Below are 20,649 nucleotides of genomic sequence, written 5' to 3' on the forward strand. Positions count from 1 at the left end.
GCCCAATTATGTTGGTAACACTGCTTAGAAGAATTTAATGAGTCATGATTACAAATACGAATTGCTGCTAAGCCACCTCATTTCATAACCTGTGCATTCTCATCATTTGAGAATCGAGTGCCAAAAGAAAAATTTTTTAAAAATAAATAAATAAATAGAAAATACTATTTTAGAAAGATTATTGTTTAGTGAGGCCGTGGCGCATGCCATGCTACCTTCCGCCGTGCCAACTTCCTCTTATAAAAAAACCTTACTACTCTAGAAACTACTGGATGACGTCATTCAGTTCCTTTATTTACTTTCTTTTGCAGCTAATAAATGGAGCTGTTGCCATCGTGCCTGCCGTACTATTAAATTTCCGTTTTCTGAACTGAAACGCACGTCACTGAATTTGACCCGACGACAAAAGGCGTTTTAATATCAACAATAATTAGATTTTTAAATAGATTTAAATGTAGAAGTTATGAGCGCGTCAGCATTGTGACGTATATTTTTATTTTTCTGGTCCTTAAAACAATATAATTTTCTGAAATTGATGACTGGTCAGTGAGTTTCGAAACAGCCTGGAAGACCTCACCTGTAATGGTACCCACATCCACTTCTATTCAGCTGTAGATAATCCGGTTTTTAAAGCAAAATCTGTGAAAAAGCGATTCAAGTCAAATGTGTGCAGGTGAAGTTAAGAAATATCCTACTGGAAATGAAGAAATAGTACTTCCTCTTGTGGAATTTGCTGCTGACTCGGAATTGAAGCAATACATTTTACAATCATCTAATGAAGTATATGAATGATTAGACAGCTGTGCATGACGCGGATATTGTGGCACCTTAGAGTAAAGCCTAACCAGTTGAATTTACACGAAGCGACGAACAAACATGGGTGCAAAGTTTAATAGGAAGCGATTTTCGGAAGAAATCTTACGGAAGAAGTTCTAAAATTCCACTCAGTGAAGAGATACTTCCTGAGTTCAGTTTGGGGTGTTCCATGTTTGGGTTTGTTGAACGGGGCGGACAAACGAAATCTTTAACCTAACCCAACCTAACCTGACCTAACCTAACCCAACCCAACCCAACCCAACCCAACCCAACCCAACCTAACCTAACCTAACCTAACCTAACCCAACCTAACCTGACCCAACCCAACCCAACCCAACCCAACCTAACCTAACCTAACCTAACCTAACCCAACCTAACCTAACCTAACCCAACCCAACCTAGCCTAACCTAACCCAACTCAACCTAACCTAACCCAACCCAACCCAACCTAACCTAACCTAACCCAACTCAACCTAACCTAACCTAACCTAACCTTACCTAACCCAACCCAACCCAACCCAACCTAACCTAACCGATTTTTCGTTTTCCAGCAAGTGTTCACAGATTATTATCATACAAATACATGCTTACGAGATCTTATTTGAATTGAAGGGACTTGAAAACGTTATTTCCGGTGATAACTGAAAACTCGACACGATTGCAATGTTTCCTCTTTCTGCTTTTTTTTTTTTTAATTCTTAATAAAAATAATATATATTTCACCCTCGAAAATTCGACTGAGAAATGCGTTAATAATGAATCCAAGTGACATTGTACACGATAGCAGGTGAGCAAAGTACAGCTAGCTGGCTGTGGGAGATTGAGCGAACGGAGGGGGCCTCTACTCAATGAACGCCAACATTGGCGGCAATTCCGACCGAGCAAGAAGTAGAAGTGGGATACAGACGGGTATTTAGGTCACGAGCTCCGCCAGTGTCAACAGACTTCCTCCTTCTTGTCTATTCGCCATCTTTTTTTTTAAACTCCCATTATCTCCGGTGACCCTGGATTGGATGTGCTCTCCGCGTCAGGTGTTCTCTTCGTAGCGCTTCTACTTTCCACAACTAGTACTTCTTTTGGAGAGAGTATTGCTAATCAAGTTGAAATTCCGCATAATTAAGTTTTCTACCAACTTGGTATTTATACTTAAAAGAAAAGAAAATTTGGCGTTCGGGAACATTCCAGACTCCTTCCTTTACTGCCAGAAAAATTATTCGAATAAAAGCTTTAACAAACGAATTAAGAACAAATAGTAGGAAATCACTTTTTCTGACCCTAGCGACCTCAACATGGATTAACTCAATATCGAGTAAAAACGATGGACGTCATGGAAAGTAAATATTTGCTGGCCAAAAACATTTCGACCTAAATGATAGTCTCACTTCGTCGTTAGATTAGTTTAATGTTTTGCGATTTTGTTCAAAGCTTTAGAAGTCGTCGTATATTAAGCGGAAATGGTTGTTTAAAGGAAAACCTATCCCCACCTCTGCTCTATAAGAGTCTCCTCTCTTTTTTCTGAGAATTTTTTTAAGATTAATTCGTAAAGAACTACTTTTGTATTTTTCCTGTAAAAGCTAAAAAACTTTTGTTAAGTTACAGTACTTCCGTTTACTTTAAATAAGAGAAATAATGATGTTATAAAATTTTAGGCGGTTACAGGTGGGAGAGAAAGTGGTCAGGAATAAAAAAAAGAGCATATGAATGGAGGGCGCATCCTTCTGTGGTTGGGGTAAGGCGAGCACGATGATGGCGCTGCAGGTGTAGTCATGTGTTACTAGTGAGAGGATGCCAGTAACATAACGGCACTCAGCGCTGGCACATTCAATTCCTGGTGCCGGCGTGCAACGGACGGTCGGCATGTTAATACATGATTAAACATGTTGGTGGAATTACTTTAGTCACGATGATGGGCTCTCTTATGCAGCAGAGAGTAATTGACTCTACTTTCTCATTGCACTGGCAATACTTGGGGGGGGGGGGAATACTTTCGAGTCCCTTGAAATCTTATCAATGGATCAATGGACTTGAAATGCCTGGTCTAGAGCTCGAGGCAGTGCTGGAATGTCTCAGATTACTAGGCATTATGGTTAATCTCAGACATCCCCTTTTTGTGATTTTATTTGTAGCTATCCAGATAAGATTGTCTTTAAATGTTAGCAGTAAATGAAATTAGACCAAGAATTGATCTCTGATCGAAACTACGACAACTCGTAGAATACTGAGAGTTGAATCTAATCTTAATTATTTTTGGTGAAAAATTGTGCACATTGTTACTACTAGTTTTGTTACACCGTGATGCCATATTGTGTGGAATGCTGGGCGTTTGTCTTATCCCCATTAGACTGAGTCTGAGTGCAATTCGATTCCATTCTCGAATAAATAAATCGAATTGTTGCAATTAATAGCAGCAAAATTAGCAATCATAAATTAGGACATGTTTGAATCTGTTTTTAGTTACTTTGAAATTTATGCGAATCTCCCGCTCCAAGTGACAAGTGTATACAACTCTCCCATAATAAATTAATTTAGGTGCATGATGACGTCATACATGACGTCACCTAAATTTCACATACATTTTTTGTGCATTAAAAAAAATAAAATTTATCCTTAAATGATTCCCTAACAAAATTTAAATAATAAGAATTGTGATTGATGATGACTAAATGATTTATTTGGTTTGTAAGAACCTTTCATGAAAAGTTCAGCAGTAATGGCCGTTGATACACTTTCTACCATCTGTTGTTAAAATATGTAACTAAGTGTAGTTCTTTTATTTGACGTAGTTGGCAGCACTATCCTTTGGAATATAATCTGATTCAAGATAATAAAGCTTTTTTCTTTTTCCATTCTTGATCTTGAGAAAGTATTACGGTTTTCAAATTTGCTATATTGAGATATAGCAAGTAGTACTCCCGGAAGGAGTACTTTTTTCTCGAAACTCTTTATATTTATTTTGAAATTTTCTTGAAAATACTTCCTTTTAATTTTTAACTATCTTTGTAACTATTTTGTATCTTTCATTTTTCTAAGAAATTTTTTCGTACAGCGTTTCCGGAGGGGTCCATGATTACTATACTTTCCTCCAAAATTGTCGATTTCAGTGTGCAAGTTTCACAAACTGTTTTAAAAGAAATCCATTTGTTCTCCAAAACTTTTCTCAGTTTGTAGGAAATATTTATACTGTATCTTTGGAGAATTGCCGTTCAGTTATCCTACTGAATCCTAACTCATAAACATTTTTCAGTGTAATGCAGCAGGCCGCCTGCCCCCATATAGCGTACTCATTTTGCTTGCAGCCAGAGCACTGTGGCAACACTGGGTCAGTAAGCTGTTATGTAAACAGTTCCTGAAAAGAGAAAAATACTAAGGCTTAGCAGCTGAACTTGAATATGGGATGTCCACGTTTTTTTTCCTAACTTCGATTGAATTCAAGTATTGTTTTCAAGAAAACTCGTGCAAATATGCAAAAACCCAGTGAGATATATTTGGTTTTCTCACTAAAATTGAACCAGAGAAAGAAAAAAATTTTGCTTGATACTTTTACAATCTTATTTCGTCAACAAAGAAATAAAAGTAATTATGGTGAATTTCCAAACTACCAAAACCAGCCACTAGAGCGTGCTGTCTACAGAGTTGATTGGATAATCTTTCAGCGCTGCAACCTCAATCACATACGCCTTAGGGTTGCCCTTCTTTGATAACATAATAATCTTATCTGGTTTTTTGTATATGGCTGATTTTAGCTAGAGTTACGTAAAGACAAAATATTAAAATTTGAACAGCCTATTATGAGTATTTATTTTTTGTAATTTCCGGTGAATAATTATAAAAAATATTTGTTCGATCTCAGGACACCTTAAAACAAACATTTGAGTAAAAAATCTAAAATCTGCACATTTATAAATAACTTCTCTTGGTACAGTAATATAGAATTTAAAAAAAAAAAATCGAAATTAAAACTAAAGTTAAGGTGATGTGATATTATCGCCCATTAACCTTGCTAGCTCACGGCTAGATGGCCGTGGATATCTACCGCAGAGTGTAGAATTGCCAAGGCCGTCTGAATCAGTTAGTTGTTCTCAAACAGAGAGAGCCACGTGGTCGCGCTATCTTGTTTGCTTCTCCCATTCTCCTACCATATAATTTTCTCTGCGTTGAATTTATTGCACATGCGCAAACATGGACCCCTTTCAAATTAACTGACTCTCCAACACTATTTCTCTCTAATCAGCTGATTCCTTGTGTCTGCTCAAACTGACCTTATTTTTTATCGTAATTTATATAATATATATATATATATATATATATATATATATATTTTTTTTTTTTTTTTTTGAGAATAAGAAAAATTAAATTTGAAAAGAGAATGTGACATTTTTACTTTTGTTAATGATTAGACCCTATTTGTTTTATCTCAAACATTTTTCTAGAGAAGTTCATTTTGGTAGGCCTCTCCAGCAGAGACATGTGACGTAAATTTGACAAACCAATAATTTAGCCCCTCTGCTGGTTATTTTACATTTTTAATTTATTTTATTATTATTACCTATTATTATTATTGTAACTATTATTATTATTATTATTATTATAACCTATTCTTATTATTGTTATTACTATTATTATTATTATTATTATTACTATTATTATTCTTTTATTTATATTATTAAAATGGGCGCCACGGTAGCCGAGCGGTTAGAGGCGAGACCTGCGAAGCTAATATGTATTGTGGTCTGGGTTCGATTCCCGGTCTTAGGCCTTGGATTTTATTTAATGGTTAATAAAAGAAATTTACAGTAGAGTATGTTTGCTAGTCGCCTCCGTCCACGACACCTAATTGGTAGTTGGACGTTAAGCCCCGCCTGAAAAAATAGGCGATTACTTTACTTACTTACTTACTTACTTTTTTTTAATGATTTAAAGCGCATCAACATCTCAGGTTATTGGCGCCCGGAGTTTTTTTCAGTGCACTGCCGGTCTCCGGACAGAGTTGTCTCGTTAAAGACAATACTGTCCATCACCGGACAGTGAGCTGTAAAAAGCTCCTAGGAAGAGAAAATCTAAGGTTCAGCTGCTGGATTCGAACCCGGGACCTCCGCGTGGGAGTCCAGTATGCTAACCTCATAGCTAATCCCTTCCCTCTACTATTTATTATTATTATTATTTCCTTTTTAAACACATCGTGAAACTTTACTTATATTGAGAAACATTTTAATGGAGCTCGCTGAAAAAAAAATTCACTATATTATATATGACCCATATACTATCAAAGTTTTTATTAAGATTTACTAATCTGTATGTTATGTACTCATGATGTATCCAGGAACTGGAATGATGTAGTATAGTAGTACGTCTTATCTTATTGTCTAGGTTTTAAGATGAAACCTCAGCAAAAAAAAAAAAAGATTTCAAACTTTCCGCATTTTTATTATTTTTGAGTTTTATGCAACATGCACACAAAAACACGCACGGAAAGACCGGAAAAGGAGGTGGTGGTGGGAGGTTAAAACCCTCTTTTCGTTCTCATTGGCCCCCTTTAAAAGGATATTTCCTGTGGTAAACTTAAAATCTAGAATATTTACGATTACAATTTCTTCTGTCACTTATTAGAAAAGAGAAAGCTAAGAATATTTTGTGCCCGAGAAATACATCTAGGTTATAATCAACTTATTTCTTATTAATAAAGCGATAAATCAAAAGCTGTTATTGAGCAATATTTAAAAGCTGGACAGACAGACCTTTTTGTTCGCGACTAGAGGAGTGTGGCAGTAAAAGTACAAAAGAATATTTGGCTTGGAATCCGTCCAGTATGGGGTTAAAAAACTGTTGAAATATTTTGTATAGTTTTGCATAGATGTGTTTGAATACCAGGTGTTGAAAACCCCTTAAATTCCGGACCACCATTCATTATCCTACCAATAATGGGAGTGGGGGGTAGTTCTGTCAATGCCCTCTGTTTATGTCTTGTTTTGCTTGTGAAATATTTGTAACCTCTGTCTAGGGAGTAAGACTTGGTTTTTTTCCTTGGCTAACCTTTCCATATTGCTCGTGATTTACTCGCAATTCCAGTAACTTCCGTTTCTATTTTGTTTAAGCACGGGATATGTGGGTGGCAAAAGACTGTTATCGAACTCTGCATTGAGAAAATTTCACGGGGGATTTTTTGTTTGCCGGAAACTGCTCCGTGTCTCAAATATTCACTTCCGGGGGAACTAGGCACGATTAAAATATAGTGGTGTTAGGACACTACTTTCCTTCGAAGATGACAGCAATCGCGTAACAAAAAAAAATAATAATAATTTTTCCGATTTTTATCGGATTTTCAAGACAGGTTGTGGTTTCCTGTAATCCACAAAGTTGTGGACTGCGTAAATCCTTAATGTTGTAACTTCTCTTAGCGTACTACATAGAAGCATCAGCCCGAAAAGGCTATCCGAAATCGGTAAATTGGGGCCCCCCCAGTTGTAATCATTTTTGACCACATTTCTGACTTTTATGATTTACTGTACAAATCAAGTAATTCTTTTGTGAATATTCGAGCGAGTAAATGTTTGCACTCTCAAAAGATGAGCAAATATAATCCCACGCCTTTTTTTTTTATAATAATAATTAAAGAGTGCGTCTAGTCAAATAACTTGCAAGTGGGTGTCTACTGAGATACAGTTGGCAACACTGCGTGTACTCGTAGTACATGCAGAATGACTCATTCTGTTCGTTTATTCTCGCCCAATTCATTATTTGACCCATCCTCTGTGCTAATTGTGAGTTGTTATTTTAACCCAAATTATAACAGTGCAGTACTGCAAAGCGTATTATATAGTTCACACAATTTGGTATATCAGTGGGTACTACCACCGACCAAGACAACATTCTAATCAATATCCTCAATAACCCTAAGTTTTGTAACCTCCCCCACTAATGGGTTTGAAATAATAAATAATTTTTTCTAAAAAGAACCAAGAAAAACTAGGGAGATTATTGTTCATATAGTTTTGGGTGACTTAATTCGTTAGCGCACAAGGAATTGCATCATCATATTCTTAGAAGGTATATTCCAAGAATAAGAAAAGCTTCTTTATTTGAATTATCCTCGCATCAATTGTATCAGCTTGATACACGAATTTAGAACAATAAATAAACCAGTTCTTTGTTCAAAATTTATTTAATGTTAAAGTATGTCGCTGAGTTTTACAGCCATCATCAGTCTGTTTACTGTTTGAGTCCATGGAATTGTCCAGCATCAGTAATTTTGTGGCCTCTCTACAAATCTGTTCATAGTTCTATCTATGAAATCTTAAAAGTATTAAAAAAAAAATAATAATAATAATTTAAAGCGCGTCAACATCGTGAGGTATTTTTTTTTTTTCAGTGCACCGCCGGACTCCGGGGAGTGTTCTCTCGTTACCGGGAATACTTGTTTTATCACTAGTTTGCTGATGTAAAAAGCAGCTGCTAACAAAAGAGAATTCTAAGAACCTGCAGATGGATTCTGGCACAGGAGGATCTACGCGTTTTGGAAACCTAGTATCAGTGAGCTAACCCGTTTCCTGTAAGGAGTAAACGCGGAAGCGTCAAGAAGTATGTGTTTTATCCAACTGTAGCTTCCGAGAAGTTAATGTTAGGCTATGTCTTGGAAGAAGAATGCATAGGTCTTGGGAGTTGAATGTACAGGGGACTTGTGTAGATTACATTATAGGAGGTTGGTAGTAAACAGATATTTGGGTTAGGTTGGTACAGAAATCCATCATTAGGATGAAAGAAATTAATGCCAGTTTAAGTCATTATGAACTTTATTCTGCCCAGAGCTTTCGACCTAGGGGGACTAGGTCCATCTTCAGCGCTGTGGTACATATTTACAGTGTGGTAACAATAATTATATTAAAATGAATATGTATAATGTAACGTAATTTACAAAATTATTTACCTAATGTAATATTTTACATCATTAAAGGGTTGGTGTGTCTTTTGTTTTGTCTGTGCATGGACTGAATGTGATTGTGTTTGGTTGTAAGGAAGTCAGTGTTGCCAATTGTCAAGTATTTTTGTAGTAAGTTTGCGTATATGTTGTTTAAATTGTTGGTGTCAGTTTTGAAATTTAGACTGTTTTCTGCCATAGATACGAGTATGTATATCATTTCTAAGCTCGGCATAATAAAAATATATCATGACCTGAAACTGGCATTAATTTTGTTCATCCTATTGAATCCTATGATTCAGTCACCAAAAAATAATGAATAGTGAAATCCATCATGTTTACATTGACAGTGTTGTGATAACTGTATTGTTGTATTATTTCCATTCGAATTTATCGTAGGCACAAAAAATAATCAAAAATTATTAAGAGGGTTTAATTGTGTTGCTAAGATCGAGTTTCAATAAAAAAAAAAGTTTACCGGAAGGAAGTACAGTTTACTTTGTAGATTGTCCACTTTCTCGAAAATGTTTTTGTGTATTTATAAAAAAAAAAACCGCGCGTTTTACATTTTTCGAGAAAAATAAAATTATTTTTTAGAGCAGTTCTCAGAGAGAGGTTATTTTGAGGCTACTTCAAATGGCCACCTAAGTACGATTTTTTTAAACTGATACGATAATGTTGGTAAGATGTGGTTTGAATAAAGGTATCAAATTAAAAACTAATTTGGTTGAAGAGTTTTTGTAGAATTTGTTCCTAAAATCAAGTGTATTGAAAAATTAATGATAAATAATCATTGAACTGTCAAAGTCGTCCAAATCCCCCATCATTAAAGTAATCAAGGTAACCATATCGCGCCTGCTGAAACCTTCCTTCAGTTGCACATGTTTCCACTTGACACGTAGTAGTGGGGGGTTTTGCAGTGTCCGACCGTTTGGCGGCGGCGCTGCTATCGATCCACTACTATCATGCACAGCGCTCCTCGCGGTCTTCTTACCAACCATCACTCTATCTCTCTCCCTCGCTCGCGGTACAACGCCATCTAGTTTGCCTCACAGATTGTAACTCTAGTGGTGGGGGGCCGGCAAAAGCGGCGGTCTACTACTTCCACCCGCCCCCCTCTATGAAATTACCTTTGTTTTGGGGGTGGCAGAGGAGGTGGTGGCGGCGGTGGTAGCCGCTGCTGAGTCCGAGCGCTGTGTAGGCTCCTCAGTTTAGGGGGTTCTGCGCCCCCAGCCCGTCAAAGTCTCTTCTTTGAGGCACCCGTGTCTTTTTATATTATTATATTATAATTTTCTTAATTTTTTTTTGGCGAGTGTTAATTTTTTTTTTGTTTTTTCTGTATGTGTGCAAGATGACTGGTTTTTGTATTTGCAGATTTCGTTGTTTATAATTTTTAAGTAGTTAGATCGAAACGTGTTTCCGGGAATAAATTGTTTCATTTTATTTATTATTATTTTTTTTTGGGGGGGGGAGGCTTCCTGTTTAAGTTCATTTTATATTTATCATTTATAATTTTATTATCTTTATTTTTATTTTTTTGTCAAAAGCTCTTAATTGACAAAACAGAGTCCACGTGTTTTACTAAATTAAATTACACGTGTCTATTATGTTAATATGTATTAGTCATCAAAAAATATACATCAGCTACCCCAAACTTGGAATATGGAAATGATAACAGTCAAATTTTTAAGAAAACAAACATTTAATAAAGGTAGTAGAGATTTAAAAGCAATCTTATTTTTATGTAATTTGATGTATAGCACACTCCTAAATAATGTCGTGATGTAATTTACCTCAATTTTCATTTTTCTTTTAACTGTCAACAAAAAAAAAAAGTTGTATGTAATTCACATTTTTATTAAAACAATATAGTCACCACAGCTTGCGAAAATTAAAAAAAAAAAATAAATAAAAGACTCTTATTAAAAAATATCACTTTCTGTCTACTTACATCGCTCAAAAACTTTATAATTTTGGCAAAACATCTAATATTCATTTTTTAGCATTAGTCGGTAGTTAAAAAAAAAAAAAAAAAAATTGAAATAGCTCTTTAACAGTACGTTCTCCGAATCCCCTTTAGTACCTCCTATAAGTTCTATGTCTCCGGGTAGATACTACGTCAATTTTTTTCCCCCTCGAGTAAAAATACCCACAAAACACTTCCGATTGAATTAAAAAAATTTATTGTCGCATTGTCCCCCCCCTCTCCTGTCTGTGTGACCAGCTCTTCAAAGAAAACATTACGATTTCCGGTGAACGTGTTTTTTTTGGTGGTGGGGCGGGAGAAAATACGATTTGCTGTTCGCACGGCTGATCTCAGTGCTAACCACATTAGTTTGAAAATTATATTCAAATTTCTTCCAAAGCCTATTATGTGCTTGTTTTAGTTGGCCAATAGTGTGATAGGGAAATGATGATTCAAGCTGGCTGTGAGTGTGTGTGTGTGTGGCCATGAAAGGAAGCAGAGACAGAGAGAGACAGTGAGGAGAACGCTGTTGGAGGCGAGAAGGTGAAATGGCCGCCCCCGACCGATGCTGGTGCCCCCGAGTCCGCCTGGTGACTCCTGTAATCAATATATGCCGACAGTATGGAGGATCCAACCACCGACCGCCCCCAACCCCCGTTGCGATGCAATGTGGGCGGGGGTTGAGTCAGACAGCCACATGGCCGTCATCGTCCGCATGCAACGCTAATTCAGTCGGCTAGTTCAACCCCCGCTTCTTCTTGCATAATCACCATAGAAATTACCATTCCTCTCCTCACCACCCCCCGCACTCTCCAACTATTCACGGCTGCCACTACGGCAACTCTAAATTTACCCAGTAATCATAAAGTTCAAGTGAAACCTCAAAAAAAAAGTTCGTTACTGTATTTGTGGCCAGCGCCCTATGCCTTTCCAATCGAAGGCAACTTAAAATACGATACCCCAATGCTCGAATGTAAAGCAAATATTAAAAAATTTAATTTGAACCACATACATTCTACCGGCCGGCTAAGAGATTCACTTCCCTCTCTGCCTGTTTGGAGGCTTCCTCCCAAAAATAACTCCTACAAAATGCTGTGAAATTGAAGTGAATTGCTTGTTCACACATCTTGGAAGAGCCGGTTCCATTGTCGGGCAGATATTTCCTCCAACTATAATAGCACCCCATTTCTCTAAATGTATTTTCGTAGTTTAATGTTTTTGAATGTGGCGGAACCAATTTTTTAAGGAACTTCCGCTTAGCGATTTCCTGTTCAAATTTAGGGAAAGTGGTGTTAACAAAAATTTGCATTTTAAGCCTAATTCTGCCCCAAATTTGTGGAAAAACGCTCCCAATTTATCTTTGAAAGCTGAGAAAAACAAAGTCCAAGTAGACCTAAAAAAGTTTTATTTTATTTAAAAAAAACCCTAAATCTACACGATCAAAGCTGTATATCTTTTACAAAAGAGCGGTATGACGCAGTAAAAAAAACTTGGGAACTAAATATTTATTGGGTTCCTTCCGGTTGCGAGGTGAGCAGAGCTAGAATTAGCTAATATTAGGTAGCATTTCCGGTGTTACAAAATTTATTGAATATTGTGTAATGTGGCGAAGGCGGAGTAGGCTGAGCGGCCCTCTGCAGTTAATTGCCCCCCACCACTGTGAATGTCTAATTGTGACAGTCATACAATTATGATGAAGCCGTCTGTCTGTCTGTTAATGACCTTCAGCATTAATTTGCTCCCCACTACCACCATCTTTAGACAGTAAATACGATAATTTTTTTTTTTTTTTGTATGATAGGCAATACTTTTATCGTAGTCGAACGTTAGAATCGATCGATTAGTATCGATTAGATGAAGAAGAAAAAGCATTGATGTGGTAATCGTGCAGATTTTCGATTTTGAAGTTTTTCGCTAGAGATACGCGTGTGCTGAATTTGGATCAGCTGGCTATGTACTTCCGACAAAATCAGCTGAGCAGACGTTTTACCTGCTGAAAGGATCTTTGTTTATTCTTCCAAAAGTAATTAGTATATTTTGCTTTAATCACCTGGTATTCTCTCTTCATTTGCGTACGAAACTTTAAAAGAATTCTTTAGAGTTGTTGAGTATTCTTTAAGTACTGCCGCCATTAGTTTTACATTTGTAGAAAAATAATATTTAAAACCAAGATTGGTCGATACCAAAAAGTCCATGTTTTTCTTTTTCATATCGCGCGTAACAAGCTCATTTCTTATTTTCAAATTCAATTTTTTCACACGAAAATTTTGGTTTGAAAACTCACCTGATTTTTCTCTTATTTTTTCATCATTTAAATTGTCCATTTTTAAAGTTTCTCGAATCGTCCTATAACATTATTACAAAATAATAAAAATTAAGGGGAAAACGATCAGGATTTTTAGTAAACAATCAGTACTTCCTGTTTTTAGGTATCGTGGTCAGAGACGGAAGTACATGCTTCACTATTAACAATACTTCCAACAAAGAAAGAGTAGCGGGAATTGAACTGGGATTTCCCGCTTCTTAACATTCCCCCCTGTCACCCCCCAAAAAATGTAATATTTGAACTTCTGCGATTGAAAACTCCATAAGGGTAAATATTGACCCGATCTTAGTAAATACTTGCTTCCTAAGGTATAAGTGAAATTTAAAAATGTACCTACAGAGAGGAAAAAAGTAGTTAATTTGTAAAAAAAATACTTAATTAATCATTTCCGGTTTGCAACATATAGTATGCTCGGCTCCCCCTAATTGGGAATGTGTAGTAACTGTTTACTTCCGGTTCTTTAACCTTTTAGATTTTTTTATTTATTTCTGGCGCTATTATTGGGTCCCTCTCTGCCTGCTCATTGTTCGCGTTTGTCTCCAGTCAGTACTTATTTATCTCTTCATTTCTCGTAACTTGCCTCTTTCTTGCCACTTGTTCTCTTACAAGCAAGTTTTAGCGAGCGATCAAGTCAAGTTTTCTACTAGAAACATAAATTATGAGTATCCTGTTTTTAGTGAAAAGAAAATTTAGCACAATGGCTCGTTTTTTGTGTACATGTATCATTATATCTTGTAAGTGTAAAAAGAGGATTTAGAAGACGTAACATTAACAGCGTTTTACCAAACACTGTTGTCTCGTGCTTCTGATTCTCCGGAAAGGCAAAATTACTCTTTGGGTTTTACAGTTTGTGTTGAGTCAAATTCAACATGGTTTTAGCCAAATTCGATTATTTGGAAATATTACTTTATTATATCGATTTTCAAATTATGTAAGATTTTCTAGAATTTCTAAAGAATCGATTATTATTCCAATTTTTATGCAAATAGGTTAGTTAGAAGCTTTAGAAAAGTAAGTAAGAGAAATTTTTCTGAGTATTCAAACCAGGTTTTTTCAAAAGTTGATCTCAGTTTTAGGATGCCCCCGGGTACAGTGTAGGCTTCTTTTTTACAAAATGACGCATCTTTTTTTAAAGCAATAAAACAATCAATTAAGAGTCTATTTCCTGTAATAAAACTTTCAAAACCGTTCTGTTTGTAATCGTAAGCCTTGGGCAAAAATGAGTATACCCTAGTGTAAATAATGTGTGTGTGTGTATGCCCTTTTTCTTTTATCACTCTGGAGAATGTTTTGAAATAATTTGATAAAAATACCCTTAGGGACTTGGAGGAAAACATGAAGGACGCTAGGAGAGAAGGAAAAATAGATTTCTAGAATTGTTTATTTCTTTTTATCCTAATTTATACCAAAAAATAAAACAATAAACTTTCTTAAATGCTAATTAAAAAAGACATGGTCTCAAGAAATATTAACAATCCAAAAGAATGCCAGTTGCATTGCTATCCTCACATCAACTTGGCACAATTCGCCATTACCTTGCAAAGTAAGTGTAATTTTTATGTTTTGTAAAATATTTTTAATTTTTAAAAATATTCTTGTTTATTGTGTTAGGTTTAAAGATTATTTAGAGAAAATTCAAAAGTCATACAATTTCCTATATAACATGCTCCTATCTCATTTTTCAGCAGGTATCCCTTCCATATTTTCTTTTCTATTCTGTCACTTTTGAGACAAGAAAAGGTTAAAGAGGGGGGGCGCCAATTCATTGGATGACGGAAAACTCTCAAGCCGCCCCTGTACATTTTCTTAATAACCAGAGAATTTTACTCAAATAGTTTCTGTAGATCTGAAAATGTTACATAAATTTTAGCGCTCAAAATCTGTTTTGGGAAACAGTCTGTTCTGCCAGCCAGTTTTGTAATACTCGTACTTGGAAAACAAATTTCAATTTTATTTTATTTATTTTTCCTAAATTCCATTAAGTCTCCGTTATTCTTTAATTTTTTTCAAATTCCTCGTTGTTGTACCTTTTATAAATAGGAGATGTCAGATGTCTTAATAAAAATTTGTTGAAATATAACCTCAAATATGTAATTGATTTCATCATTATTTTTTTGATCAAAACTATCGTCTATTTAAAAAAAAAACAATAACAAATTTATTTATTGTTTTAAATTTATGTAGGTAAGCAAATGAAACTATAAATGAAAGTAATAATAGTTATAAACACTTTTAGTACTTATCTTGCTTGAGTATTATTACATAAAATTTGTAAAACCCTTACCTATATTATATTCAATTCAACATTCATTCTTATTTGTTTTAAAAATAATATTAATTAAAAGTACCATTTTTATTAAAAATTAAAACAAGTACATTCTCAGCGCAGAAACAAAGAGACGGTCTTGTCTTGAAAAATTCTTCACTTTCCATATAATGGTAAGAAAAGTAGGTCGTGGGTCTGTCGGAATGAGGTCATAGTGCAAGGATGCATCTAAATTGCAGCCACTGCCTGTCCACATCGATCAATCGGTAGCCGAGTGCTGACCCAGATTTTAAGAGTTAATGCTAAGTTTCTACCAGTTAATACGCGATATAAATAGACATGTATATTTTTTATTAATATCATATAAAATAAATTTATACCATAAATAATTTTAATTTAGTTTTAATAATGAATCAGAAAAAAACCGTGAGGGGGCGCTTTGCTAGATAATTTATTTTCCACACTTTTTTTGTATTTGTAAGCGGGGAAGATTATGTTAAATATTTTTTTTATAAATTTATTTTAAAAATTATTTAAAGTAATTAATTTTAAAAAAGAAAACCAATTTGTATAATGAAATTTAATAAAACTAATTTTAAGCGGGTACGGAAATAATTTTTATTATGTTGGAAGTAAAGTTGTGAAATGTGGAAGGTTATCGTTAGTTTACAAAATGGCGCCTCTAAGTGCATGTTTAGGTTGTTTGTTAGATACTTAGGTTTTCTTTATTACTTTTCCATTTATTATATTTATTAACACGTTTGTTCATTTTTTAAAGAAATAATAAAGTTTGTTTTTTTCAAGTTAGTGTAGTTCATATTATAAAGTGTATGTCGCAAGCATATATCTTGTTTGTGTAACTTATGTAAGAAAGTTTCCACAGTTTGCATCTGGGTTAAGAGGGGAAGGACGCTCGTTTTTGCCTTGCCATTGTCTTCCCCTGTTTCCGTTTAACCCTGATTATTTCAAAGAAAAAAAAAAAAACGATTTTAATGATTACTCTATCGTTTTTAAAAGTGCAGAATTAGTTATAAACATGATAAAGTGAAAGAAGTTTTTTTTTTTTAAATTAATAATTTTTTACAAAATGAAGTCTATAAGGTTATAACCAGTGGAATACAATCTGCCACAATTCAAGCCTGTAAGTTGTCTTGTCATTGCTCTTGATTTCTATGTATTGCAAAAGCTTATGTTACAAATATTATATCCAAAAATTGTTTTACTAAAAGATTGACAATACATATAATGCTGTTCTTTGTTACATTTTAAACTTAACTTAAAAGTGAAATTTTCTTTTTAAATTACAACAAAAAAATTTTTATATTTTTTATTTTAAAAAAATGACATATTACAAGAAGAAATATAAGTTTAACAGCGAAACTTTTGAATTTACAGTTAATAAAAAAGAGAAATATGTATTCTTTAAATTAGCTTTTTTAACTAAAATAGCATTATTTTTATAAAACAGCTTTGTGGCATAAATTTTGTTTAATTGAAGGACATATTATAAGTTTTTTTTTAACTAGCAGAAAAGAAAGAAGATGAAATTAAAAGGTTTTATGGCTTTTTAATGTCTTGATTTTTATTAATATTTTTTTTTAAGCTATCCTTACTTCATTTTGGTTTAAATATTTTATTATGTGAACATTATAAAAAAGAAATAACAAAAATGGTTTCTGGAAAATTATAGAATCTTGAGTTTCTTTGAAAAGAAATACCCTAGTGACAACCTGCTGTTATTTTTTACCTGAGTTTAGATTGATTGAAGCTTATATTTTTGGGCTTAAGAGAAGCTTATTTATTATGGTTATTTCAGGGTTGCAGATAATTTCCTTCTTTTTATTTTGTAAATTTTTTTAAAACTTTAATCAAGTGAAAACTGATGATTAATTTTCTTTTTTCTTTTATTTTTTTTTTAGGGACAGAAGGAGGTGGGGCTGGCGGAGGCTATCCTGGGGCAATGAGGCTTTGCCCCCAGGGGCCCGGCCAGCCGGGAGCTCAACAACAAGATCCCAAACAACAGGCCCAACAGCAGGCAATAACTGGTGAGCAAGCATTCGTAATTATTATAAACTTCCAGTAATTGTTATAATGGGAAGTGCGAAATGTACTATCTGCCATAGGTAACATTGGAAATAAGTTGTAAGTATGGAAACGATAAGTAATTTGAGTAATAGTGAGTGAATGCTTTTTGAACATGAGCATTCATTTTCAATTGGTGATAAAAATCGGAGAAGAGAGCAAGTGAGACCAAGTGCTGTTTGGACAATAAACATATTGGTCACCTTTTCAGCCTTCATTAGTTCTTAAACATAAAAAAGAACACTGCTAAAAGTGAAGTACTCAAAATACAAGTCAAGATTAGAATCATGTTAGTTAAGAGTGGCAAAGACTGTTAAAAATATGGTTTAAATTATTCAAGAAGTGATTTTAAAGATCTTTAGAGGAAAAAATTCAATAACAAATAAAGATTTGTAGAAGCTAAAACGTAACATTTGGAAAACGTATAAAAATAAAAGGTATTAAATAAAAATAGGATTTATACAAAAGTTTGGGTTTAATTTGGGATTTTAAACGTAAGTTGGTATTGCACTTAGCTCACTTAATACTGATTACTTGAAATTTATTTTTCAGAAAGGACTTAACGTCCAATTGCCAAATTAGGTAGACAGGCCGCAGAAGCCTAACTAACTAACAGCGCAGAAGCACTCTAACAAATTAAAAGTAGCTGCAAACGGAATTCCAGCTTGAGATCTCACTTATTCACGCTTCATCGGCCCTGAAATGTAGTAATATGTGATCCGAGTGTTGGTAGTGTGAGCTGATGTAATATATAAAATTCGATTTTATTTCAACGATTTTGGGTTGGTTTAACAATGTTTGGGGAAAGAGATGAGATATGTGTCGGTATATTTTGAATGAAAAAAGGGGAATACTGTGCTTAGGAGTGGGATTTCGAAGTTTCTCTTTGTATTTCGAATTAGTTCCCTATTAGGCAGACCATCTTGTCTGAACTCAATCCAGTAGTCCTGGATAGGAGCTTTGTTGGTCTGGCCAGTAAGTGGCCATCTTTTGCCAATAGAAAAACAAATTTTACAACATGATAATTTAAATGTTGCCAAAAGTTGGCAACAAATATTGCCTCAAAAATTTATCAGCTGGAGTTTTGAACTTATTCCTCACTCTGCTTGTATCCCCAGACTTCATACTTTAGGGCTACCACTTATCTGTGGCTTATTCTGATCTGTTTAAACATAATGTAACTAAAAATAAAAGGTTTAAGTAGGTTGTATTGAATTTTTTGCCTCTAAGGTACCTTCGTGGAAACAAAACAAAAAACTTGTATAGTGGTAACCAAAAACTCGAGAATTTTGGTACATCTCAGAAATTGAGGGTACATTGCAGTCCTTTCTTTAATTTTTTTTATAAAATATTCACTGTATTTGACGCTATTGCACATGTTGCAATTGAAAGAAGATCGAGAAATAAATATTGGTAAAAGAATTGGTACATTCGTTATAAAAATTTGATTAATTATTTTTTTTTTTAGTATTGAGAAGCAGTTATAAATAGTAAGACGTAATTCTGACTGTTTTGCGATTCTTCATACATACTCTCTGTCAAAGAAAGTAGACTGAAACTAAGATGGACTACTGGGAGGATTGGAAGTTCAATTCTGCAGTTTTCTTTTCTTTGAGTTTGAAGAGAGAGAGTTCGAGCGTAATGTTGCTGGATCAAAATTTGTTGGCAATTTTGGTAAAACTATAGATAAACTAGGTCGTTAGAGATCATTCGAGAACTCAGGATTTACCTTTGTCGGCCCGGAGTCATTGATGAAAGAAGAAAGACATTGAAATGATTGGGGCGTAGCGCGCATCTACTTTCGCAAGATCTGGATCAATGTTTTAAAAGAAAAGAAATTTTCCTATATCTTCTTCCACACTTTGTATGCAATGTATGCATTGTCTTTATATACACTCCCGTGAATTGACTCGTGTTTTGTGAATTTAATGGGTTTTCTAGTGCCCACACTGTTTTACGTCAGTTCACAACTGTGCACTGGATCAGACTGTATCCATCTTCTTTACACACTAGTGGCCGGCCATACTTTTAGTGCTGCCTTTTGTTATTGGTGCAGAGTTAAAGGTTATTTTTCTCATGAAGTATCAAAAAAAAAAATTGACTATCGTATTTTACAAGTTTCTCATTGCTTGAAGCAATGTTTTCTTCGATTTTGCCTGCTCAGTGCTCTGATCGAGTTTACATTTGTAATTGTTTCACTAACACTTTTCTTTTGTGAAGAATATAATTTAAATCTGCTTTCTGGAATTCCTCGTTAAATTTTAGATTATGTCTGCCATATGTTGGCAGTCACCGCTGCAATATCAGCAAAATGGCGACTTGATATGTACGAGTATTATATACAGATTATCAAGTTATACATATGTCGTATGTTGGGTTTTACCAAATATGTACTATTTCTTAAGAATTTTCCCATTTCGTTCAATCCTATTTGTTTCCTTTTCAACAAGGCAAGCTTTTCATATTCTACTTACTTTCTTTTAATTTTTATTTATGCCAAGCCTGGCCAACCTACGATTTTTGGGGAGTACTGGTTTTGTTTCGCCCAACTTGTCACTCATCATTCTTCTTCTTCTTCTTCTTCTTCTTCTTAACTGGCGCTACAACTCATGAAGAGTCTTGGCTTCCTCAAGACGTGCCCGCCAGACGTCTCTTTCCTGCACAGCCGCCCTCCAGTTTCGGAATCCTAACATAGATGCAGCATCCTTGGCCATACCATCCTCCCAGCGCAGCTTAGGTCTGCCTACACTCCTGGATCCAGCGCATGTTTCCTTCCAGCACTTTCTTAGGAATCTCATCTTCACTCATCCTAGCTATGTGTCCTGCTGCCCATCGCAGTCTACCAAGCTTTATTACTTTTACTATATCAGGATCCGTGAAGAGAGTGTCTCTCATCACTGGAGATGTTTATTGCGTTTTAGTGATCGTAAATGTTTGTTTAGATTATATCGTTCTGTTTATTGATTCTTCTAAAAATTAGTGATAATTATTCTTTTACTTCTCCCTTCAAACATATTGTAAATATATAAATGGCTATGAAGACCTCCTGTAGCTAGACTTAATTTCATTCCTCTTTAAAACTTTTATGTATGTACACTAAGGTTTGCGGTTCAATTAATTCATATTGGTCACCTTTTCAGCCTCATTAATTCTTAAACATCAAAAAGAACACTGCTAAAAATGAAGTTCTCAAAATACAACTCAAGATTAAAAACGAATAAGTTAAGAGTGGAAAAGACGGTTAAAAAATATGATTTATATTATTCAAGAAGAGATTTTAA

The 20,649-nt window shown here is 34.7% G+C and overlaps 1 protein-coding gene across 22 annotated transcripts in view; it reads left to right on the forward strand.

Moving 5' to 3' along the window:
- The window catches only part of eIF4G1 (eukaryotic translation initiation factor 4G1), a 115,120-nt gene that overhangs the window by 47,286 nt on the left and 47,185 nt on the right, over positions 1–20,649 (forward strand). For 7 of the 22 annotated variants that reach the window (XM_074120369.1, XM_074120368.1, XM_074120370.1 and 4 more), the window contains one exon: positions 17,206–17,331. In XM_074120369.1, coding sequence (XP_073976470.1) covers positions 17,206–17,331 — 126 coding nt within the window. Of the gene's footprint in view, positions 1–9,962; positions 10,440–14,339; positions 14,564–15,957; positions 16,428–17,205; positions 17,332–20,649 lie in introns of those variants that run through there. The other 15 variants (XM_074120361.1, XM_074120378.1, XM_074120362.1 and 12 more) reach the window with 6 other exon arrangements.

Source organism: Rhodnius prolixus, unplaced genomic scaffold (genome assembly GCF_049639745.1).
Source record: "Rhodnius prolixus isolate KJV_2025 unplaced genomic scaffold, Rpr scaffold_2, whole genome shotgun sequence".
NCBI classification, from domain to species: Eukaryota; Metazoa; Arthropoda; class Insecta; order Hemiptera; family Reduviidae; genus Rhodnius; species Rhodnius prolixus.